General features: G+C 48.2%; 1 protein-coding gene across 1 annotated transcript in view; it reads right to left on the reverse strand.

Moving 5' to 3' along the window:
* Nucleotides 1-17948: 17948 nt before the first annotated feature.
* GFOD1 (Gfo/Idh/MocA-like oxidoreductase domain containing 1) overlaps nucleotides 17949-25385 on the reverse strand; it is a 107378-nt gene continuing 99941 nt past the window's right edge. Inside the window, exon 2 of the mRNA XM_026511510.4 lies at nucleotides 17949-25149. Within this exon, the coding sequence (XP_026367295.1) occupies nucleotides 24230-25149 (920 nt within the window). The 3' untranslated portion in view covers nucleotides 17949-24229. The remainder of the gene's footprint in view (nucleotides 25150-25385) is intronic.

Below are 25385 nucleotides of genomic sequence, written 5' to 3' on the forward strand. Positions count from 1 at the left end.
TGTTAGGGACCCTCTTGTCTTAGGACCTTCTCATGTTTATTCTCTCTGCCGAAAATGGTATTTCCCCAGATAGCCACATAACCTGTTTCCTCACCTTAATTTTGGTCATATGTTTCCTCCTCCAACCATCACCCTACCGAAAATTGCAAACTCATTGCCTGAGTCCCAGTCTCCTCCCATCCTCTACTTTTCCTTTCTTCCTCAGCACTTACCACCTCACACACTACGTAATCCACATATTTTACTTGTTATTGAGTCTAACCTCCCACCAGGATGTCAATTCCACAAGGTCAGGAAACTTCGCTTTGTTAACTGATGCTTCCACAGTTGATGGGACAGTACTTGACATAGTAAGTGCTCAATTCAGACTGCTGAGTGAAGGAAAAGAGACCCCACACACTGTGAATGGAGAGCCATTCTTTTCTTAACATTGTACGTTTGGGCTGTGAGATGTCAGAAGACATTATTAGTCATCGGACGCCTGCCACAACACAGAACGTCGAGTGAAGTAGCGAAGTGTGATGCTGTGATTCATAAGAAACATATATTTGGTCTTCATCCCTGTTTCTGGTTCACAGCTCCTAAAACCCTTGAAATGTCCTAGGTGTTGAGAGTGAGAAAGATATCTCGTGTTATGTTAATGAGGTGACTGTTGGACTACAGCTAAGGATGGGGGCTGGTTGCCAGGTGATTAGAGGGTTGGAACGTTCTTTCTTTCTTTTTTTTTTTTTAAGATTTTATTTATTCATTGGGGGAGAGAGAGACAGAGCAGGCATAAGCAGGGGGAGAGGAAGAGCTAGAGGGAGAAGCATACTCCCCGCTGAGCTGGGAGCCCACTGTGGGGCTGGATCCCAGGACCCTGAGATCATGACCTGAGCCAAAGGCAGACACTTAACCATCTGAGCCACCCAGGCACCCCTAGAGGGCTGGAACTTTCAATTCTGCCCCCCTGACCCCCAGGAAGGTGAGAGAGGCTGGAGGTGTAATCGGTCCTCGATGGCCAATGATGTAGTCAATCATACCTGTATAATGAAGCCTCCATTAAAACCCCTAAGAGGAGGGGGTTTGGAGAGCTTCTGGGTTGGTGATTATTTGCAGAAAGTGCGGAAGCTCTGTGCCCTTCCCCCACGCCTTGCCCTAAGCATCTCTTCCATCTGGCTGTTCCTGAGTTACATCCTTTTATAATAAATCAGTAATATCACAAGTAAAGTGTTTCTCTTAGTTCTGTGAACCACACTAACAAATTACTCAAACCCAAGGAGGAGCTCGTAGGAACCTCCAGTGTATAGCTGGTTGGCCAGAAGCCAGGGAGACAGCCTAGATTTTCATCTGGAATCTGAAATGGGGGTGGGGGACCCAGTTTGTAGGATGGAGCCCTTCATCTGTGGAATCTGGTGCTGTCTCTGGGTAGATAATGTCCGAATTTAGTTAAAATATAAGACACTCAACTGGTGTCCAAGAATTGCTCAGTGGTGTAGGGAAACCACCCCCTCCACACGCACACGTGTGTGCTTGCACGCGCGCACACACACACACACACATACACACGTTAGAACTGGGTGAGATAATCTTAGCAGGCAATAAAATTTTCATGGAATTTAATTGAAATATGAATTTTAAAAGTCACAGGTGCACTTCATTTTTGAACGTATACCTTGCTGCCCATCTGTGGCCGGCATCATTTCTCACTGCGTTGTAACCTGACTGCCCTCTGGTGGTTAACTGTTCTTACTAAATTACGGGAATAATTGTACTAATCATAGCAGTTCCATACTTCACCACCCCACTCTGACCCATCACTGTTAATAGATATGTAAAAAGTTAAGGGCAGAGGGGTCCCTCTTGATTGGAAAGTTGGCCACAGTGTATAGAGACCCTCTATGCCTGGCTTGAGCTCTGGGATAATTAGATTTGAGGGATCCCATTCACTTGACTACTTTCTACTAGTAGGTTTTTCCTCATACAACCCTATCTTTTACCTGCATCATTTGACACAACTGGTGTTTTCATGACCCCTTTTCATGATGCGTAACGATACACAGATATGTCCTACTGGAGGCAACAGTAGCTAACCTTTTAAAACTAGGAGTGTATGTATTATGTAGATGTGATTACAAACTTCAATACTGTCTCTATGGTTAGACCCAGAGGTTGCCTAGTGCTTAAGGAGTCATTTAACAAATAACGAATCCATTAACCACTGATAATTATTTGGCCTTGGCCCTGTCTGATATTTTGCATAAATCTTTGACCCTTCTAGTGTCAAGATAGCATGGAGAGTCAGCAAGGTTAAAATGAAAACTTCATTTTCAGCGAAACTAGAAAAAGATATATAAAATAAGTGAAGAAATTTCCAAAGCAGTGGAGATTAACCAGGGCAGGTGTAGGAGAAAGAATCTGTGAGTTCTGGGTCAGTTTCAGTTGATCAATTTCTTCTTCTCATTATGGATCAAGTTTTCTTCTTTCTTTACATGCCTGGAAACTCTTCACTGGATGCCAGACTTTCACCTTTTTGGGGTGCTGAATAGAATTGTATCCCCTAAATATTCTTGAACTTTGTTCTAGAATGCAGTTTCATTACTTGGAAACGGTTTGATTCTTTTGGGGTTTGCTTTCAGGATTTGCTAGGTGGACCCAGAGACATGTTTATCCTGGGGCTAATTATTTCCCACTTCTCAGTACTCTACCTGATGTTCCATGAATTATGTGGCTTCCCAGTCTGGCTGCTGGGAAAAGGCACTAATTCTCCCCAACCTAGCGTATACAGTTCTCTCTAATCCTTTTGGATGATTCTTTCCCTGGCCTCAGGGAAAGAATCCTTATCACACCTGCAATGATCAGCCCTCTCCTGGAAACTTGAAGGGGACTCTGGGTAGATCTCTGGAGCTTGCTGTCTGTGGTTCTTTCCTCTCCAACACTCTGTTCTGTCAACTCTAGCCACCTTGCTTTCCCCAGTCTCTCAGCCCTGTATCCCTAAATCAGGGACTCCACCAGGCTCTACCTGGGCTCCCCCTCACTGCGCCACAGCTTGGACAGTCTCTCAAGGCAGTAAGCTGGGGTGATATCATAGGTCATACCTCATTTGTTTACCCCCTTTTGTGGAATCACTGATACCCAAGATCTTGAAAACTACGGTTTCACGTATTTTGTCCAGTTTTTTTGTTGGTGTTTCAGGTGAGAGATGCATCTGTCCTTGTTATGCTGCATCTTGATTACAAGCAGAGGTCCAGGGGCGCCTGGGTGGCTCAGTTGCTTAAGCATCCGACTCGTGATCTCAGCTCAGGTCTTGATCTCAGGATCATGAGTTCAAGCCCCACGCTGGGCTCCATGCTGGGTGTACAGCTTACACGAAAAAAAAAAAAAAGCAGAGGTCCAATCATTATTTTTCATGTTATCATTTTCTTTATTAATTCCACACATTTCAACAAAACATTTTGTCAGGAAAAAAAATGTTAAGAAATTTACCCAAGTAACAACACATTTCCTAAGGGAATGGGATGAGAAGATACCGTGGAAGGAACAGCATTTGAGATGAGGAGTAAAGACTTTGTAGCAAAAGGGGTATTTTTGACAGGAGATATGGCACCCACCGAACCACAAAGGAAATGATGATGTGTATTTGGAGAATGGGAGTCAGCCTGTGGCAGCTGTGTGGGTGTCATCAGAGATAAGGCTGGAGAGAAGGAAGGTCAGATATGGAAGGCCGAAGGACCAAGAACCCTCCTCTGAGGGAGCGGTGACTCAGATCAGAGGGAAGCTTTAGAACAGTGGATCTCAAAGACCTAGGAAGGGGAGACACCTGGAGGCTAGAGGGCCTCTCTGGAGGCGCTAAAGGCCATTGCAGAGGGAGGGAGAGGTGGGTTTGGACAGCTGAGAGGCTCTGAGAGGTCGTAGCTAACCTGGGACTCAAATCGGGACATCTGGGTTATGGCGGCCTGAAAGATCACTACAAGGAAGTCAGCAAGGAGCAGGTTGAGAACCAGCTATGTTCCATCACCAGCTAGCTAAGCAGGGGATAACCAGGGTCAGCATTTGATGACGACGCCCAGGTGCAGTTGTAGATGGTACACTCATGAAACGAGCTAGGGTGTTCCAGGCACTTTAAAATGCATTCTTGGAGAGTCAATCAAATCCTGAACAAAGGACCTACGGATAATTCCTCCACGTGGGGTTAGATTTTGCCCCGGTCTCTAGCCGTAGAAACTCGGCTTGCAGAATTCTCACGAGCAGCAGCAGAGGGCAGCAACGGCAGGTGGGTGGCAGATTCCTCGCAAGGCGCTCAGAGGACTTGGGCTTCTGCCTTCACCAACAGCAGGTGTTTCCAGATGCTGGGGAAGAGAAGGCTGGCCCCGGCTTGCCAGGTAAACCACACATCCATCTTCTTGCAGATGGCAATGCTGAGCAGGGCAACAGGGACCTCTTTATTCCATCAAGTGAAAAGAATAACAGCTACATTTATTGAGTGCCTACTATTTTTAGAGCCATGTGCATATTATGCCATTTAATTCTCTTAACAACCTGAAGAAGTTGGTATTATTATCACCACCTACATTTTATAGGAAAGGAGTCCAAGTGGATATAACTTGTAAATGATTGATATCTGGTTCCAGAGTCCACATGTTTAAACATTACATTGTATTACCTCTCCAGGAAGTGGTATTGTTATTGGAGTGAGTGAGTGTGTGTGTGTGTGTATGCTTTGCTTTTTGGTGCATAGAGAGTTTTTGTTAGTTTGTATACATTTAGGGTAAGATGGATGCCTTGTAAATTTTTAAATCTTTTCTTTTAAACAAGACACTATAGGGGCGCCTGGGTGGCACAGCGGTTAAGCATCTGCCTTCGGCTCAGGGCGTGATCCCGGAGTCCTGGGATCGAGCCCCACATCAGGCTCCTCCGCTATGAGACTGCTTCTTCTTCTCCCACTCCCCCTGCTTGTGTTCCCTCTCTCGCTGGCTGTCTCTGTCTCTGTTGAATAAATAAATCTTAAAAAAAAAAAACAAACAAACAAGACACTATAAGGCAGAAACAAGATATTTTGGTTTGTGGGAGCAGAGCCTCGTGAAGTGTGATCGCGTGACTAGTGCTGGTCCGCGAACTGTTATGGGTCTGCAACAAGGTTAAGTACAGAAATTCAGAGCAAGCATTTAGACGCTCTTGTAGCAACTTGACAGTCATTTTATGCCTGTTGAATCTAATAATAAAAATTGGGGGCTCGTATTTTGTATGTCTTTTATTTTAATTTTCCAGTGATTTGTATTTATTATATTTGAGAAAAGTTAAGTCCACAACAGATTAGAATTTTTATTTTTAGAAAGCTGGTTGTGGGGCACGTAGGTGGCTCAGTCATCAGTTAAGCGTCTGACTCTTGACTTCGGCTCAGGTCATGATCTCAGGGCTGTGAGATCGAGCCCTGCATTGGGCTCCGCACTAGGCGTGGAACCTGCTTGAGAGTCTCTCTCTCTCCCTCTCCCTTGTTCCTCCCGCCTTCTCAAAAAATAAAGATTCAAAAAAGCTGGTTCTTCACCACAAGATTGCTTGAAAGCACTGTAGCAGGGTTTATAACACATACAGAAAAGTCTAGAGGGTTTTAGATAGGTTCCTTTTATAGGGGAAATGAGCAGCCAGCACAGTTATTAAAACATGGAGACACCACTCCTCTGAATCCCCCAATAGCTCCACTGATGGTCATGATTAAAATAGAGCGGGGGGGGGGGCAGTTATAGGGGAGGAGGAAAATGAAGACCGAGAGAAAGCAGAAGGGAAAACCTTGGTAAAGCTTCAGGAACAGGAGCTGCTTCCCTTCCTGGCCAAATCACTGCAATGAGCATAGGAAAAGTGCATTATAAAGAAACAGATGGAGTGTGGAATAACTTTTTAAAAAACTGTTCCTACGTCTTGCCGGAGCACTTACATTCGATACAGCGAAGGATTCTGAGAGCCATGTAACCAACCGGCTTCCACCTCCATTCATTCCTAGTCTCTTACCTTAAAAAAAATACCTGATTTTCAGTTGAAGGATGAGCCCTTGGCCTCCCTCCAGCTCTGGCATCAAAAAGTTGTGATTTAGGAATGCAGAAGAAAAAGTTTTAGAAGTGGTATTTCTCAGAGAAACACAAAAATCAAACAAAAAGAGAACTTGCCAAGGCATAAGTAAAATTTAAATCTAGGAGTGGAGGGGCGCCTGGGTGGTTCAGCCGTTAAGCATCTGCCTTCAGCTCAGGGCATGATCCCAGCATTCTGGGATCGAGCCCCGCATAGGGCTCCTCCTCTGGGAACCTGTTTCTCCCTCTCCCACTCCCCCTGCTTGCGTTCCCTCTCTCGCTGGCTGTCTCTCTCTCTGTCAAAAAAATAAATAAAATTAAAAAAAAATAAAACTAGGAGTGGAGATTGTGAGGGTGAAGGAGGAAAAAAAATGAGCCATTCTTGGTTCAGTGGCAGGTGGTTTCCTTCTCTGAGGAGATAAAGGGGGAAATGCTTCGCAATGTCCTGATTCAGGAGTACCTGCTTAGCAGTGCACAGAGTAGACATCCATCCATGAAATATGATTTGCCAACAAGTGTTTCCCAGTTGCCCCCAATCTTTCCTCCCCTGCTGCTACTCTCCTTTCCCCTTACTTTCCTTTTTAAAATTGTCTTATTCGGATTCAGGAAAGGAGGATATGTCCATTTCCAGATGAGGATAGCTGAAGTTGGGACTTTAGGGAGTGACCTAAATCAAAGGTCAAATGTGGCAGCACCTGAGAACTTAGAAGTTAGTTCTAGGTGGGTCAGAATGGGGAAACCTCCTGTAGGGACGTCACAGGCCATCAGAAACAAGACTGAATTTCTCAGACTTGCCCGCAGGTAGGTGTGGCCATGAGACTAAGTCCCCGGCCAAAGGACGTGACAGAGACAGTAAGTGTGAAACTTTGGGTCATGTCCTTAGAGAGAAGGGGAATGTTCTCTGATTTCCTTTCTCCTGCTGGCCGGAATGCAGACACAAAGATGACCCATCTAGAACCATCCAGACAAAGTCAACTTCCTAGGAAAGACAGAGCAACCAGATAGAACCATCCAGACAAAGTCAACTTCCTAGGAAAGACAGAGCAACCAGATAAAGAAGCCAGGGCCCTGCCAACTTAGCAGAGAACACCTACCACTCCAGCTTTAGCTGTTACTGGAGAGAAAAACACCCTTTTCTTGCTTAAGCCTCTGTTGTTTTAGACTCTGTTCTATGCAATCAAACATATTCAAATGAATACAGACTTCCAGAAAAATATGCCCTCAAGACCACTGCTTTGAATGCCATAACAAACAATTAGGGGCCCCTGGGTGGCTCGGTCAAGCCGAAGACTCTTGATCTCTGCTCAGGTCATGATCTTGGGGTCTTGAAATCAAGATCAGAGTGAGGCTTCTAGTTCAGCGGGGAGTCCGCTTGAGATTCTCCCTCTCCTTCTGCCCCCCCCTTTCTCTCTCTAAAATAAATACATCTTTAAAAAAAATTTGAACAGAGATGTGAACATACATAAAAGTGCCAACTTCACATCTGTAAGAAAATACAGCTTGAGAGAGGGGACTGGAGCTCTTTGTCAACTAAGAAAAATAGGCTTAGCAAGATCCATTCCCATCCCCCAATTCTAATGCTTTTAGCCACAGAATCCTGTTAAGTTATTCCGAATCTAGTCCTCTCCATCTCCATAAAGCTTTCACTCTCTTCATTACTCCACCAATCCAAACCATTTTGCCAACACCCCACCCTCAGAATGCCTGAAACACCATCTAATCTCTCAGCTCTTACACTTGACCCAGTTTCCCTAAATTTCAAATCAGAGGCAACTCAACTCTGCTCTCTCAAAGGACTCTCTCAGCACACCCCTCCTCTGTGTCCTCACACTCTCCCAGATGAGATTCTCCTGATGTGTGGTTCCCAGGAGAACAATTTCCTGAGCTCAGAGACAGCTTACTCAATGTAAGTTTACCCTTTCTCCCTCTTCCCACGGACATTTATTAAGCTCTTTTTCTTTGCCGGGGGATCATACTGGGTACCGGCCTATACACCTGGCACCGGCAGGAACAAGAGAGGAGTCCAGCTGTCATGTGGCACAGATGTTTGGAGGCTCACTTCTGTCTAGGATCTAAGACAGTATGTGTGATGCAGGGAATGGGAAGGGAGTATGTGAGAACTTTTCTGCATGTGATTGGAGTAGCATTTCAACACAATATGAAGAATTAAAGTCTAATTTTAAACAGGTGGGTGATAGGTAGCCATAAAGGAGCGCTAACTTAAGACTTAGGACATTTCCAGAAATCGACATGCTAGTACTTACCATTACTTTTTTATAAAATAAATTGCATTGCAGACCCGGGCTCAAATTAATGTTCTATCGGTTCATCAAGCAAGTCCAATAGGAAGCCAGAGGGATCTGATTTTTTTTTAAAGATTTTATTTATTTGACAGACACAGAGAGAGAGAGAGAACAAGCAGAGGAAGCCGCAGAGAGAAAGGGAGAAGCAGGCTCCCCGCTGAGCAGGGAGCCCAGTGTGGGGCTTGATCCCGGCACCCTGGGATCATGACCTGAGCCGAAGGCAGATGCTTAACCGACTGAGCCACCCAGGCACCCCAGGATGTGATTATTTTTATCAAACCATACAGAGGCACGTTTTGCAAGCTATAGATTGCAAGGAGCCCTCTTTGCTTTGGATCACTGGAATGCTTTCTCCTTGGATGTGGTCTCTCAAATGCTGCATGGAACTCTGTGTGTCTGGCCCTTCTCATTGTCAGATCGATGGGAGATTTTTAATACTGATTGGATGAGTGAAGGTATAAGATAAAGGTAGGAGTGCACCAGACATCACTGGCATTTCACAGTGTAATCTGCCCTCTATGCAGATGTTGGTTTGGCTACTACATCTCTCATTTGCTATCTGCATTACCCTTGGCAAGTTGCTTATGAGCGTGGGCTATGTAAGAGGGTTAACAATAGTGAGGACGGTTGTAAGGATTAAACGAAGGCACTGTTACACTTGACACGCTTCCTTGGCTGAACAGAGCTCTATGTTTCTGCCAACTTTCCATCGACAAAGCTCTTGCCCTCCTACCTCTGCTCCCGTCTAAATTCATCTGTTCTCGCCAATCACTCTCGCCGCCTATGCGCAGCCTGGGCTCCACCCCTCCCTGCGATGCCACGCCTCCCCGCGATGCCACGCCTCCCCACAGTGCCACGCCTTCCTGCGATGCCACGCCTCCCTGCGATGCCATGCCTGCTTCTATACAAGTTCTGCTTCCGCCCTAGCAGCCCCGAGTGCGCCCCCTGCTGGTGCTTTGGCAGCGGTCTGGAGTCCCTTAGTCACCAATCAGCAGCCGGCAGGGCCCACCTGCCCCTACCCTCTGAGATTATCTGTCTTCCCTCAGTCCCACATGGGCCAATCAGTGCAAGGCAAGCACCCCCAAAACTTTGTAAAAAAAAAAAAAGGGGGTGGGGGGTGGACAGAGCAACCATGCTCACGTCTATGCCCTCCCTAAACCTGCTCCTTTTTAAATGGGTGCCATATTGAAAAGGATCTGATCCATCAAGTATCGTTCAGGAGAAATCAATAAGCTGCTTTTTTAAGGGATATTTGTATTTTTGCACGGGTACGTCATTAATCAATAGGGTGAAGTTTCAGGTATAAACAATAGGACAGAAGAGAGAAATTTGGGCCTCAATGAGTCCCAGGACCCTCCAATCATACCAGCTAGACCAGTTTATTTCACCGGAAGGCAGGTTCTATTCACAGTGGAATTGTACAAGGAGCTTGTTGCCTAAGTAACCTTGAAAAGCTGTCTTATGACGCACATATTACAAAACCAAAAGGTTGAAGAAGTTTTCTTGGAGGCTACTCTGTGTCATCAGGGTTTAATAATAGAAGTTAAAACACCCTCCCAATTGGAAATAAGATGATTCAAAGACCCAACTGAACACTTTGAACAGCACGCAAACATCCCGTCAATCATAAAGGCAGTAGGCAGTCCAAGAATTCGTGTGTGCCGTCTGCACACCTTGGATGTTTACCTGTGTCCCTGAGAACTTCTAGGTGGCATGATGGGACTGAAGACCTGGCCCCTGGAGTACTAGTCTCGGCAGCAGCAAGGGGCGAAAACGTGAAAGAGAATAAAAGGCACCTGTCTGCATCAGAACACCAGAGACAAAGCACGGCTCTCATTTGTAGCCAGCTGCCTGAGGCTTCCCAATTGAAGCTGAGAAAGGGCTGGGCTTTTGGCAGCTGGGCAGCTCACTGGCTGTGGGAGGCCCCCTTCCTGCATTTCCCGGGGAAGAGGGATGTTCTCTTTTATAGAAATGGGGTGGGCAGTGGGCATGTGAACTGCAGGTGGGACACCAGTGTGTGCAACCCAACATCCAGACCTATGCTGTCCCCGCGGTAACCTGGGCCACAGCTGGGAAGGTCCTAGGTTCCTTCCATTTGTAGCTTTTCTTTTTCTTTCTGAAGGAATTCCCAGACATTGCGGGTTTCCTGGACTATTTACACAGTACTATTGATACAATGTCACTTTGATACAATTTACTGTCTTCCCTCGGCCTTCTTCTAATCTTATTACCTAAGTGTTAGAAGGCAGGGTGTGGGGGGGGGGGGGGATACCAAACTATTTTGTTTTCTGGGAAGAAGAGAGTGAGCATACCTAAATAAATAAATAATTTAATTAATTAATTAATTTTAAAAAATAAATGTCTGGTTAAGGAAACACCTGACTTATTCCCTTTCTCCATCCTGACCCATTCTACTTGTTTTTCACACAGAGGAGCTCTTCGGAGATTAATCACAGGCTGATTGTCGTACACTTTTTGTGGAGCCGGGGGGGGGGGGGGGAAGAAAAGCTTAAAGGAGGAGGTAGGAAGAAAGGCAGGTAGCTGGCTAGTAGCAAAAGGACTCAGATGCCCGTGACTATGGGGGAACCGGGCTGAACGTGAGAGCAACCTGTTCTCCAGATAGACTGGTGAGTGCCCAGTGGGATCTCTTAGGGCAGATTAAGAATACAAACACTGTAGTCGTGTCCTTTGGGGCATCTGTTTGCTTGAGTATCAACTTCTTTTCGGCTCAACTCATATTTGTCAACACAGGAAAAACACAAAATTGACCAGCTCACAATATACTTGCCCATCCTAGAGAGAGTCAGATCAATGTTAGCAATTCAAAGCCAAAGAGCAGTTCTGACCTTTTAAAAGCCCTTAGAATCTGAGATTTATTTTTCTGCTAGAAAAGACTCTAGGAGACTATCAGCTGGCTCATCCGACTTGAAGAAAGGAAGGAATTATTAATGCGATTTCTGTTTTGGAGTGAGGCAGTTGAATCATAGAACATCAGAGGAATTAATTTTCCCGAAACCCTGTAGCCAGTAAGGGGTGGGGAGTGAGAGTCCAAGCTCCCCACTTTGGCAGGGTTCTGTCTTACATCCTGTTGTCTCCTGGCTGATGCATTACAAGCAATACTTTCCTTCTGTGCTGGGACGAGGCAGTGGGGAAGAAACAGGTGGTTACTCATCAGGCTGCTGACATCTGCAAAGGGAGCAGCACCTGTGGTTCTTGAACCCTGGCTGTCCCTTAGAATCACGTGGAGAGCTGTGACTGCGCCCCCTGGCCCATGAGTCAAATCTGAGCCTCTAGGGGTGGAGCCAAGGGTCTCCCTAGTTTGTGCAAGCTCCCAGGTGAGCTGAGAGCCACTGTTCTAGAACCCTGACTCTTCATGGTGGACAGATGGAAGACAGAGACTTGCCTGGAGCCATGCCCGCACTCACAATCACCTGGAGGGCTCGCTGGGCCCAGCCCCCAGTGTTTCTGATGCTCAGGTCTGGGGTGGGATGGAGGATTTGTATTTCTGCGGACCTAAGGACACCGCTCTGACCACTGCTGACCTAGAGGCAACTTTCTTCAAAATTACACTTGCCTGTCTGGAGCCTGAGCGTCTGTCATACCCCCTGGAGAGGACTTGGGGTGCACAGGTGGGCAAGAGGGTAGTTTTGATTAAGAATCCGGGTAAAAAGGATTACAGAGCACATGGCTCCTATTGTAGTTGCGCTATTCCTCAGGTGTCCTGCAGCCCGACGAAGGTGCCAGCGAGCAAGCCAGAATATAAAAACCGGAATTGGAAGTGGCTCACCTTTCTTTCTCAGCTGCAAGTAAAGGCTCTTGAAACTCCTACTAGAACTAGTGGATCTCCAGCAAACGGCTCTAAAAAGGCTACAAATAGTCTATTATCATGCCTTCTGGCAAGCCAGCAGCCCAGAGCAAGGAAAGCAGCATGCCTGGAGATCTGGGGCCCGTTTGACTTCCATGGGGCTTGTCCGGGCTCCTTGCCTTCGCCTTATAGGGTAATTGCGAAGACTTCAGTCACAGAATGAGGTCTGAGAACATGTTGCTCTCAGAGGAAAGGTGGCCGTGAAATGAAAACACAAAGGGTGTGGCAGATCCATCGTCCTCTGAATGTAACCACCCGTCTCTGCTGCTCCCCTCTTCTGTGTCTTTGGGATGAACTGGGCCTGAGCTAGGCTAGTCCGCAGCGGGAGGAATGGTGTGGAGGTCGGTCATACTCCAATAGAGGGGGCTGTGGAGTCGAATTCCCGAATGCAGGGACGGTGATGGTAATGCCAATGCCGGGAGAGAGGGCTTATGTCATGATGTAGGAAAGACCTAAGGAATTCGAAGCCGAGGGCCAAGAAAGAATTCTTGAGACGTCTTTGGTGCAAAAAGGTGGTTTTATGAAAGCACCAGGATCAGACCTGTGGGCAGAAAGAGCAGCACTGGGGTCATGAGGAATGGCCCATGATACACTTTCAAGTTGGGAGGGGGCTCGGGGGACCATAAGTCTCTAAGGAATTTTGGAAGCAAGGTTTCCAGGACCTTGAGGGGGCTAGCTGTTGTTGGGAAAAGGTCATTTATTACCGTCTAATAAAACCTTAGTCATGAGACCCTTCAGATGTATTTTGGTGGGTCATCTGCTTGGGGGATGACTGCCAACATGCATCTTGGGGGGTAGAGATAAAGGAAGTTTCCAAAGGAACTTTTATATATTATAGTAGACTTACAGGTTTCTGGGGTTGGGCTAGGGCTGCCTTTTGCCCTTAGCAAAGTATTAACATCGAGGCAGCTGGGTCCCTAGAGGAAGGTCACTCTGCCTGTCTCAAGGACTTGTCCGTGGGCTGTAGGTAGTACGGAAATTTAATTTTTCTTCTGCTTTTGTTTCCCACGTCACATGATGAGCCATTCCAGAGAAGCGGCTATTAATTACCACGTAGGAAGGAGAAAATCGAAAAGAATCTCCAATGAACCTATAAGTTCAGAGCCATGCCTCACCAACCCAAAGATCCCTTCCATGAGATGTTAATGTATGCAGTGGCAGGGCATAACTTAACACTCTAGGGAGTGACAAAACGTTGGGGAAATTCTAATCGCCAACAGAGTCACCTCCCTGTGCGGGACCCTACTGATGGGATTTGGACAAACCCACAAGGCCAAGCTATTCAAATCTGGGAGATATTGAGACTTTTAAACCTGAGATTTTGGGGCACCTGGGTGGCTCAATCAGTTTAGCGTCTGCCTTTGACTCAGGTCATGATCAAGGCGTCCTGGGATTGAGCCGCACAGCAGGATCCCTGCTCAGCGGGGCGTCTGCTTCTCCCTCTTCCTCTGCAGCTCCCCCTGCTCATGCTCTCTCTCTGTCAAATAAACAAAATCTTAAAAACAAACAAACAAACAAACAAACCTGAGATTTTAAGTGATTCCTTAGCCGGGAGAGACAAGAATTGGGATACCACAGTAACCACCAGGTCACTAAGGCCTCTTCGGCAAGTGTCTAAGCTGGCACCCTGAGTCAGTCTGTGGCCAAGGCAATACTTGCCCTTGACTTCTCTATGTGGCCTAGATGAACTGAGGCTCTGGGGGGATCTCTCTGCCTCTGGCTGAAGGTCTCACGATGTACTCTGGACCAGCATCTCACGATGCTGTACTCTGGAGCTTTTGGTCCCTACGCTCGGAACCGTTCCAGAGTCTGTGGGTCAATGGAAGTGTGTTAAACCCTACAGGTACACCACCCGGTGTGGCATTTCAGGGGATTTAACCTATTTCACTTGTGAAAAGGCTTCTTCTAAGCACTTCAGCTGGGTCAAGGACACCAACAGGCCGGTTAAAGAAAAGTACAAGGAGGCTTTGGCTCGGACTTTTGGGGTTCTTTGTGATGGGGCTTGAATTGTTTCACAAGCCCTGGCCTAATTTCCGCAAAGCTTCCAACACTGAGGATGAAAGGCATTCCAGAGCTGAAAAGGATTCTATCCTCTGGAGTGCGAGGACTGCCCGTGGTAAGGCCAACTCTGACAGGCTTAGCAGAAAACCGTTAACGCTCTCTGTTAACAGCCACCCCTAGGAAGGATATCATTGTTTTCCATAAAGAAATATAGATCATCATTTTGCTTTGAGTTTCTCCAGAACGAAAGGGCTCTGAATGGTGGCCAAGAGGCAAATGAGAGTAGGTGTCCCCAAAATGTCAGGCTGGCTGACCTGATCAGGGGAAGAGAAGGGGGAGGCAGAGGAGGGAGCTGGCATTGCAGCTCCATTACCGGGGGAAGTTAAAAAAAATTTTTTTAACTTTAGTAAAATATCCAGAACATAAAATTTACCAGTGTAACCGTGTTTAAGTATGTAGTTCAGGGGCACTTGGCGCGTTCACACAATTGTACAACGATCACCATTATCTGTCTCCAGTTTTAAAATTTTTTAATTAGAATTTTAATGTAGATTTCTTTTTATAAAGCCATTAAAAAGAATGAGGTCAATCTTCTATGCTGAGGTGGAAAGATGTTAAAAATACATTTAAGAGAAAGAGCCAGACACAGAGCAGTGTGTACGGTAGGTATGTTTTGTGGGTATGCTCAGATAACTTCAGGGAGATAATACAGATTGTGGAGGGGGGTTACCTCGGATCGTAGTGATGGCCTGGGGGGCATGGTCTTTGGAAGCTGAGGAGGGGTGAGAGACCTGTGTTTGCAGAAAATAAAAAAATAAAAAAATAAAAGGCTAAATGTCAGATTCTGAAGTGGAGGGTGTGTCCCAGGGGCCCAGGAGAGAAATGGGAGATGGGGTGAAATGGCAGATGTTTGAAACCTTGAACACTTCAGATTTGGGGGAATTGCAAATAGGAAGAGCAACAAGAAAGGAGGGTGGGATCCAGGATACACTTGGGGTCTGGTGCTCATTTAACACAGCGGTTGGTACTGAAAATTCTCCAGCGAATGCCAACAGTTTGATAGCTCTGAACAGCTCTAGAAGTGAACCAGCCAGACTTTTTAAGGTTCCTGTAAGAATGCCTGCTTCATTTCTTCTCATCTGCTATCCTCCTCCTCATGCAAGCTGTTCTCAGAGCCCAGATCAGGCCTGCCAGCCGCAGAGGAACCGTATTTCAGATCCTCACATAACAGTTCCTTGTCTCCAGAACCTTCCATATCTTAAGTGCATAGCTCTGGTCTTTCATCTGTTTTCCCCGTCGTCTGCTTCTACCCCGGGCGTGAACTACCACTTTGCTTCTGCCCTCCATTTCCCCCATTGCCCCCCCATTACTCCCAGCTCCTCCTCTTTTCTCTCCCCATCGCTTCCCTCCCACTTGCTTCCTCAGCGAGCCATACAGTGGATTTCACAGCCAGATTGATACACAGCTGTTCTTTCCAGACCAGCTCTCTCTTTCATTTCCTGGCAGCAACCTGAATGTCCAGTCCAGACTCAGCCTGGCATATTGAGGAGTGCCTGACTGACTTCTCCAGGCTCCCTTGTTAGCTCCCACGCCCCAGACAAGCAACCTCAGAAGGCTTAGAGGGACAGTGGGGGCTCATGTCTTGCCCCGCCCCCAACCCTTGTTGTCTCAATGGCTGTCATGAGTTCCTGGTCCTGGAGTCTGAGGAGTCTGGAGTGATTCTGAAGGCAGCCTCAAACAGCCCTGGTCTGACTTCCAATTTAGACCCCTCCGTGCTCTCTAAAAGGGCGTTAGTGACTTGGAGTTCAAGACCGAGGACTGCCTAGCGCCTTGTGGACCATGGACATGGTCTCCACATCAGCTGCAGCCACACAAGGCCCTTTTAGGGTCCCTCCTTCCTGATGGCCAAGGATGAAAGGGTCAGAGACCAAGGGGCATGCACACATCTGTGATCCAGATTGCAGTTCTGGGATTGAGCCCCAGCAGTGTACCAATCATTGACCAAGAAGTGAATCAATCTAGAACTGCGCAAGAAGGGGTCCTAAAAATTTAGCCTTTCATTTTTACGTGTGGCTAAAGAGAGAGGGTTTGTCTTGATACGAGGTGATCAGAACCTGCGTCTAAGCAAGAGAAGGTGTTCCCATAATTAGGATGACATTTTAGAGGAAGTCCAACAACCAACTTAGGGCGAGCCCGTCTTGTAGAGCTGTGGTTGGCCGGCTGTGCCACCAAGCTGTCGCAGTTCTTTTTCATCATTGTCTTGGGCAGCCTTCCAGCGGGGGGGGGGGGGGGGGGGGGACACACACTGCTGCCAAGCGCACCTGTGTAGGAATATCCAGACAGAGGGATCTTTTCTGCTTAGGCAAGATTAGGGTAGGTGTGGGTTAATAAAGCGGGAGCCCACTATGTAGAGTGAGGTGAAATGATTTTTTCCCCAATTTCTATACAGAAGTCTGCATACTTTGTATATAGGGATTCTTCGTTCTCGTAACAATTGTTGCAGTCATTTTATTTTTTCGGACTGAGCCACCCAGACTTGTCACAATATGTGCTAAAAATGCACAAGATAAAAGCAGCGGGAGAGAAGAGAAACTGGAAAATGGTTGTATGCATCTGTGTGTGGTGGCGGGCATGGGCAGAGGTAGACGGGCACAGGTGGACACGCAGGTTTCTCTTCCTTTACCAGCGAACAATCAGAAGGACTTGCAATACTATTGCGTCTGTTCTTCTAAAGCAGCAATGGAGAGACTCCGAAAGCGCTGATACTCATATCCTGTGATTTCGCAGGAGGCAGTATAATCCCTGGTTTACAAAACACGAAATGGGCTTGAATGGAAAGAAACCCACAGCACAGCAGGAGTCCAAATCTGGGAAGGCACAAATGGCTCCTGAGTTGCAAACGTACAGAAGTGCTAAGACGAGTGCAGTCTCCCATCAGGGCCGGTTGTCAGGGCACTCTGGCACTCAGAGGACTAGACCCCATCACAACCATACCTTATATTTGGGCAGATGGCACTTTTAGCTTTGACAAAGCACTCACCTTTACTGCCTTCTTTGGAACAGCTCCTAGATGGACTGCAGTGTCGTAAGATTGCTATAAGTGCACTGTAATAATCTATACAGATGCAGCGCTTTCCTTTATTGTCTGAACAGACTGCATTCGGAATTCATTGCTGTCAGGACCTGCTCACGAAGGAGTGAATAATGAGAATGTAGCTTTATGTACCATTATGTCTAATTCTTCGCCGTTTCTAAGTGATGGGAAAGCATGGACCAGACGAACTACCTCTGTGCAGAGAGGTGGGAAGACAGCGGTGGATGGAGAGGCAACTCATCCATGAGGGATCTCACATCACGCAAACCTGAAATTAGGCTGAGCTCAGTCCAAGACAATGGCCCTTCAAGGCTGCTGACAGGGAAGTCAGCAAAGCTGCTCTTGTGAACAATTAGGGGAGCTTGGTAGAGTGTCTTCCAGAGCTTGGTGTGAGGGTTTAGGTTAAGGTATTAAAATAATAGAGAATTCTAAAATTCGCTCCCCCATTCTGAAGTCTATATTGTCATCTTGTTGTCTGGACTAAGCTTTCACACACACACACACACACACACACACACACACACACACACACCAGATGTATCATCATTCCCATCCACATTCTTGCTTTGGATCGCACAGACCGGCCGGGAACCGAACCCATGAGCTACAGCATCTGGGTCTAATAAACAGGGAAACAGCTGGAATCGTGTCTTCTCTTCAATCTTTATTTGCTACTTGCACTTCTTTCTCCCAGCAAGGCAGATTGGAGAGGGCAGCAAAAGGCCACGTGCGAGGTGGCACGTGCCAGCTGGCTGAGCGATGCTAACCCCAGTCCCCTGAGCATCGCAGAGGTAACAGCGGACATTGTCTCCTGGGTCTGGAGCTCAGACTTATGGCCCAAGGGCCCAGTAGGGAAAGTCACCTCCCACAGTAGGTTTGGCCTTAAAAACACTAAAAACAGTTGCATTCATTGTCCTTTTTTTTCCTTTTCTTTCTTTTTTTTTTGCTTTAATAATAATAAAAAAAGAAAACCAAAACCTTCTATAATTTATAAGCTATTTTTTTGCTATCTACATTATATATAAAATATAGACTCTGTTTACTTTATAACACACATCTTTTCCCCTTGATAAATAACTCTTTAAAATATCTAGTATACATGCCTTGACTTTATATATATAAGTTTGGTTTTATACATATACATACATATATATACTCATGGTCGTACAACACAATAAATACATACGCGACAATGACAACCAAACAAATGTAATTTTGGTTAAAAAAAAAAAACCACGATGAAGAAGAAGAAGTAGTACTGTGAAAGCACCAGGCAGCAAACAGAAAGCCATATTTGCTAGAAACTTCTCCCTCCCCTGGGCAAGGCACAGGGCACAATACTATGTTTAGATATGTTTGGATGCCTGAAGGAGAAGGAGGGGAGCAAAGTAGCTGGTCAGGCCATTTGCTTTTGTTTTGCTTCTTAACGTGGGATTAGACTAGAATCACAAGTAAGTCATGGCATTTGTAAGGAGAAGTCATGGGGCTCATTCAACCACTTAGCCCTTGTGACGGCCGCAGAGGACAGCAGAGACCGGGAAGGGGAGTGAGAGAGACGGCACGACGCTATGGTTACTCTCTAGGCCTTGCCCGCACCGGCCTGGGCGAGCTTTCGATGCTTCACTAAGCGTAGAGCTATTGCATACGACACGGTCTTGTTTTTACTCTACTCGCTGCTGGTTTAAACAGAAAAGAGTACAACAGAATCCAGAGTAGTCAGTAGTGCAACACTTCAGTAGCCTGACTGAGAGCTAGATGCTCCGGCGGCCCTCTCAAGGGCTCCAGCAAACAGGGACTCTGACATGGGGAAGAGAGGCCACCGCCTTCCATGCTAACGGATGTGGTCACTCAGATACGACAGTGGCCTCACCTCCAGGCTCTGAGAGACCACTGAGCCCATGACCTCTTTGCATCACGGGAGGCCTTCGCTGCTCTTGTGGGAGGGCCTGGGAGCTTGACTCAGTCAGGGTTGTCCCCTGCGACTCAGAGGGCTGCCATCAGCCTGCTTGTCTGCCTAGGGTGGGGCAGGCCAGGTGGGGCATGCGGGCCATTGGTCAGGACACACACAGCTCTCCTGTCATTGCCCTCCTCCCTGTCCCCAAAAGAAACCTGAAATGCGGGCTCTGATAGTTTCTTTTTAATGATCTCCCCAATGTCATGGCCTCTGCCCTGGAAACTTCTGGGCTTTGGCCAAAGAAAGGAGGCAGCAAGTGGGACAGGTGTCAGAAACCAGTCAAGGCCTAGAACTGTATCTCAGAGAGGAGTGGCCAGTGGGGGAGGGGGACAATCGCAGCAGAGCTGGCCTCGGGAAATACCAAAGATGGACATGGAGACGTGTGTCCCCCATCCTTGCCAGATACCATACAAACTACAGATAACTGACCACAATGACAATCGCGATGGGAAATTTCAAACAGCTAGTTTCTGAGTACATTCGGGACATAATTGAGTTGCTAAAAAGTAAATGGATTCAGCCACAGTAGCTCAGGAAATACAGTCGGTTGCAGGTCTGAGTCCTAATCTCAACTCCTCCACCAACTAGCCACGGGAGCTCAGACGGGTCACTTCGCCTCTCTGCCTCCCTGTCCCCATCTGAGAGCTCTGAAGGTACCCGTGTGTGACAAGGTGGGACTTGCAACGTGGGACTTCTAGTCCTGGTTCTACCCCTAAGAAGCAGTGTGACCTCTGCCATCACTTAACCTCTCTGGGATATAAAATAAAGGATGTGAAGACACTGGGCTCTGGGGTCCCTCCGGATGCCACCAGAGCTACTTTCTCCCCAGGATGTCTCCCCAGCATGCTGACATATCCCCCCCCCATTCCCACCGGAAGAAAAGCAATGCCATCCGAGACCTACTTTAGGACCAACTCAAATCCAACAGTTGGGCTGGGAGACAAGATGAAGAGAGTTGAGAGTAGAGGCATGAATACGGTGCACGGGTAAATCGGAGTCAAATAAACGAACTCTAAAAGCCCCGCTCCCTGAGAAGACATTTTCCTATAATAATAGGAAGGCCACACCCCCCAGAGCAAAATCCAAGGCCACCTATAATAGTGGGCTAGTGACGTCTTGAAAATCCCCAACTCTGCAGTTGGCTGCATCACCTCCAATCACAATCAACTGAGGAAGTCGATTCTAAAAGAAGCTGAGTGCCATTTCCATTTTGGAAGGGGAAGAAAAATCGACTGCCTCTATTTGCAGCTCTACAAGGAACCTTCTGGCAGGACATCAAATGTGGCATCCTGTTCAACAGGACGGTGTGGACAGCAGTTGGGGAGAGCCCCCATGCAGGTCACACTGAGTGGGAGTCGTGGGATGCTCACAGGATGTGACAGGAACCCCCTCCGTGCTCGACAAGGCGCAGAGGCACAAAACTTTCTTCTCGGGAGGCAATGTGGTTTGGAGAAGAGAAGTTTTGGATTCAGGGGACTCCCCTTCTGCTTAATGGTTGTGTGACTTTGGGTAAGGTACTCTTCCTGTAAGAGCCTCACGTGTGTCATGAGAAGAACAATACCCAAAACCACAGGGTCCTTGGGGGGATTCAAGGAGAAAATTTGCCTAAAATACCCTGCACACAGCGGATGATCGAGAAGTGTTGGCGCACAGAGAGTACCTGGATGGCTCTCTGTCGATGGAGAAGGGGTCCGGAAGTAGCTTGTCTTGGAGTCAGCCAAGACTGTCCCCTAGGGAGTCCAGATACACCGGACACACAGACACTTGCCACCAGGTAGGGAAGGGGCATGTGTGGTACCCTGCGCCATCTCTCCTACTGAGAGGACAAATCATACGAGAGCTGACAGTGGTCATGGACTCAAGAAAACTCAAGAGAATCCAAACTTTCCAACGAAGCCCAGAGCATTCCAAACACTTGCAAATACCAGGTAAGAACCACTGACCTCCACCCTCTCTCAATCTGTAGCATGAGCCCAAATTTCCGGGACCAGAAGCATCCACACAATGATAGGAACAAATCAAGCAACAGGGACTAAATGTAAAGACCCTAAAATGTGCCTCCCTTACACCGGGTCTTTGAAACACTGTAACCAGAGCACAGAGGGGCTGGATTGCTGTGGGGGGCTCGTCCTGCGTCACAGTCGCCTGATGGCACCCAGTCCCCTGAGCGCACTATAGGAGGGGCTGGGCTTTGCCCCAGGAGGCTTTGCTCAAAGCTTGAGATCTTGGCTTCCCTTGCAGCTCCCAATCAAGGCTTTGCAAGTGGTAGTACAGGGGCGAAAAGGAGCATGAAAGAAGCATCTTGAACTCATTTCCTATAATTTTTGTATTTAAAAAATGAACTGCCTAGGTCTTTTCTTCCTCTCCTTTCTGCATCTACCTAGTACATGCATTTCAGTACGTAAAATCTGAGTAGACTTACTAAAATATTTTTCATGCTTCTTTTCAAGAATATTTTTTTTCTTTCTATACACCCTAGCCTCAAATGAGAATTTTTTGTTTTAGACACTGAATATTTATCACAGAACTCAGAGGCCTTTGGAAGAAAAGAAGTTTCCCAAGTCTTTTGGTTAAGTACAGAAACATAAAATTGAAACCCCTGCAATAGCCCTACTTAGATTATAAACGACTTAGAAAAATGAGACCCACAGAGTCATCTAGTTTTCTTTCCCTTCACCCTTAATCACAGCCTTTCAGGCTAGATAGACCAAAAAAAAAAAAAAACTTCTTTCCACTCAGTGTCTACAAAAGTTATCTACCCAGAGGGCAATTTAGGAGAACCTGAACCCAAACGGACCACCGCACGGCCCTCTGCTCAAACTATTACTGGGACTCGTTCATTCTACTAAATGTCTAGCTTTGAATTGACAACTGCAAAAGCCGGCATGCTCCCCAGGAAGGCGTGATGTCAGGGACCATCACGTACCCTGGAGAGTGTCAGCTGACTAACCTAGCCAGGTTGCAATGGGACCCCAGGAAGTAGGGCGACTCTTTCCGGGAAGACAATCCTTCCTCCTCTGTGCTGGAAAATGACCAACTTGCCCGTGGGGTTTAGACACGCCTACCCTGCACCCACGGACAGCCGGGCGGCACAGTGTACCGACCCTGGGAGGAGGAGGGAGGATACAACGAACTATTCTGTTCATTTTCAGATTCTGCCTCCTCAGAGCCTGGGGGGGGGGGGCTCACAGCCCCTTAAATTCCCTTCCAGTTCTACCACCAGTCACCTGAAAAGATGTCTACACCTCCACTGTGTGCCAGAGACAACTGTTGGACTTCTGTGACCTGTGAACAAAAGCCATGGAGATTGACAAGTACTGGTCTCCACACCCAAGCCTGACAAATGTCGAACGGAGGATGAAGGATTAAGAAAAGGCTAACCCCCGTCTTCAAAACGTTTGACTTGGTATTTCGTTCAAGAAAGGTCTACATTTTTAAGAACCGTTTCAGTGACATTTGGTGGTAGTGAGTGCTGACCAACCCTTGTGTGTGTGTGTGTGTGTGTGTGTGTGTGCGCGTAGCTTCAGTTGTTCCCTTTGGAATGACCCACCCCAAGCCTGCAGTCCACCATTTCTAGTAAAAGCTCTGGAAGCAGAGAGCGACAGGACAAGAGAGACAAGGGACCAAGGAAAGAAAGAATACGGTTCTTTTCCAACATGAACCTTCTCAGCCCTACATGAAGATACACCCCTGAGGGCTCTAAAACCCCATTTTAGAAACACTGAAAATTATGTTCCTGGTTGTCCTTTTGTTTAATACCTATTCAAAAACTTGCAGGTGTCAGCATCTTGAAAGCAAAGTTCAAGGCTAAGAAAAAGAGCCTTGACTTTTTTTTTTTTTTTTTTAAGGGAAGATGATTATATCTGCGTGGAACTGAAGGCTTCCCTTTTAAATCCACAAAGCTGGGGGAATCCCCTAAAAGTCCTTTACCAGCTTGGTAGGAGACACGAGGGCCGGAGCCCAAAGCCCGTCCAGGGCTGGCTCGCCTTCCCGCCTGCTGGGAGAGCCCCACCGCAACACGGGGGCCCCAGCATGTGAGCCTGTGGTCAGACCCACTCCTGCTGTGCCTTTGACCATGCTGGAGAGCCATGTGAAAGGACACTTCGGTAGCATATCCCCTTACGCTCAGTACCACCCCACCCCAAGGAGTAGTATAAGGTGGCTCCTTGCAATTTTTTAATTGTTGACAAACCCGAAGGGCTATTGTATTCTCTGCCTCCCCGGCTCCGGCTCCGTGCCCTGTGAGCTCTGGTGCTCTCCTTTTGGCTCACTTGCTGTTCCCGGCCCTCCCTTACCCCATCTCAGGCCAGGTGAGGGGCAATGAACCAATTAGGAAGACACTCCCTCCTGCTTCCTATGAGGAACACCGATCAGTCAAGATCGCTGGACACTTTGCTACCTTTGCTACCAAGTACTTTTTCCTCCAGATATTTTAAGTGGCTTCCTGGAATTCGAATGTTCTCATTAGCCCACTGCACCCCTACTTCTCCCCAGACTAACAGGCTTCCGGGGACAGATGGGGATGTGCCTTCTCCTGCCAGGAGCGGGTGCGGGGAGGAAAGCTGCCACCCAGTGAGCTTGTCACTAGATGGCAGGAGCCCGGGGCTGGCCAAGGAGGCCAAGGTGAAGGGGGTGGATGGGGTGAGGAGGAAAGCACCCCCTCTCTGCTTCTCACCGTAAGGGGGCAACAGAAGCTGCGAAGCCTCCTCCCCCTTTATGCAAATGCCGTGCAGGCACCATGTCAGGAATAGCAGGCCCCCCCAACACTCCCAGGCCATGAGCTCAGCCTGCCAACAGTCTCCATCGGTGCCCCTCCCCCGGGCTGGGGCTCCCCTCCTCAGGTGCCTCCTCCTCACACTGCCCCCCTCCACCTTCCCGCCCTGCACTGCTGGAGGCCACCTCTGCCCCACGCCTTCCCCCTCTCTGGGCTCCACGCTAAGACCGGCGTCCCCCTCGGTCCCCCGTCCCGCGCTAACAGTACAGGGACATCCTGCTGCGGCGCATGGCCTCGCTGATCAGGTAGGCGGGGCTCAGCTCGGGCTCCTCGGTCATGATGGCGATGTTCTGCCACTCGCCCGTCTGGCTGGACCTCTTGATGGTGTCCACCACGCACAGGGCGTACAGGCAGTCATCGAAGGTGGCGGCCATGGTGAGCGGCCGCCCGTCCCACGTGCGCCGGTCGTCCTGGTCCTGGAAGGCCTGGCGCACGGCCTGCATCATCTTGATGGTGCCGCGCAGGTAGGGCGCCGGGATGTCGCTGAAGGCCTTCTCCGGCAGCAGGGAGTTGCTGACGGGCGTGGCGTCCTGCAGCAGCAGCTCCTGCTCCGGCGCGCTGTTGCGCTGCCCGTACAGGTCCGTGCCCACCGCCAGCAGGCGCCCGGCCGAGCCCACCACGGTCACGTCCTGCTTGAAGTCGCCGGGCACGTTGAAGTTGAGGGTGACGGTGCAGCACACGCCGCCCTCCAGCACCATCTGGAAGGTGCAGAAGTCGTCGCTGGTGATCTGGCGGATGCCCTTGATGTGGTCGGTCTGCTTCACGAAGGTCTTGAGCAGCCCGTGGACCTTGACGGCCTTCTGGCCGGTGAGGAAGGTGAGCAGGTCGATGATGTAGGTGCCCACCGAGTGCAGGCCGCCGCCACCCATCAGGTCGTCGCAGCTCCAGTTGTACTTCTTGCCCAGCAGGCTGCCGCTGTGCACCTGCACCTCGCACACCAGCAGCTCGCCCACGTAGCCCTCCTCGATGAGCTGCTTCATGCGCACGAAGGCCGGCAGGAAGCGCAGCACGTTGCCCATGATGCTCATGAGCTTGGGGTAGTAGTGGGCCGCCGACATCATGCGGAAGGCGTCCAGCGGCGTGGCCGTGCGGTCGCAGATGACGTTCTTGCCGATGCCTGCGGGGTGGGAGGAAAGACAGCCGTGAGGGCGCGGGCGTGCGCAGCGACAGGGGGCGCAGTGGCCGGAAGACACTAATCCTTGGAGCGGACCAGACCCGATCTGAGAGTCCTCTTTACAACCGAAAATATCTCGTGGCACTGGTTACTTATGCAAAAGTTACGTAGTCTGTATTATATGTATAATATAACCTATATATAGTTATTCTAATATGTAAGTCTAGTGACTTATGTAT

This window comes from Ursus arctos, unplaced genomic scaffold (assembly GCF_023065955.2).
Source record: "Ursus arctos isolate Adak ecotype North America unplaced genomic scaffold, UrsArc2.0 scaffold_31, whole genome shotgun sequence".
NCBI classification, from domain to species: domain Eukaryota; kingdom Metazoa; phylum Chordata; class Mammalia; order Carnivora; family Ursidae; genus Ursus; species Ursus arctos.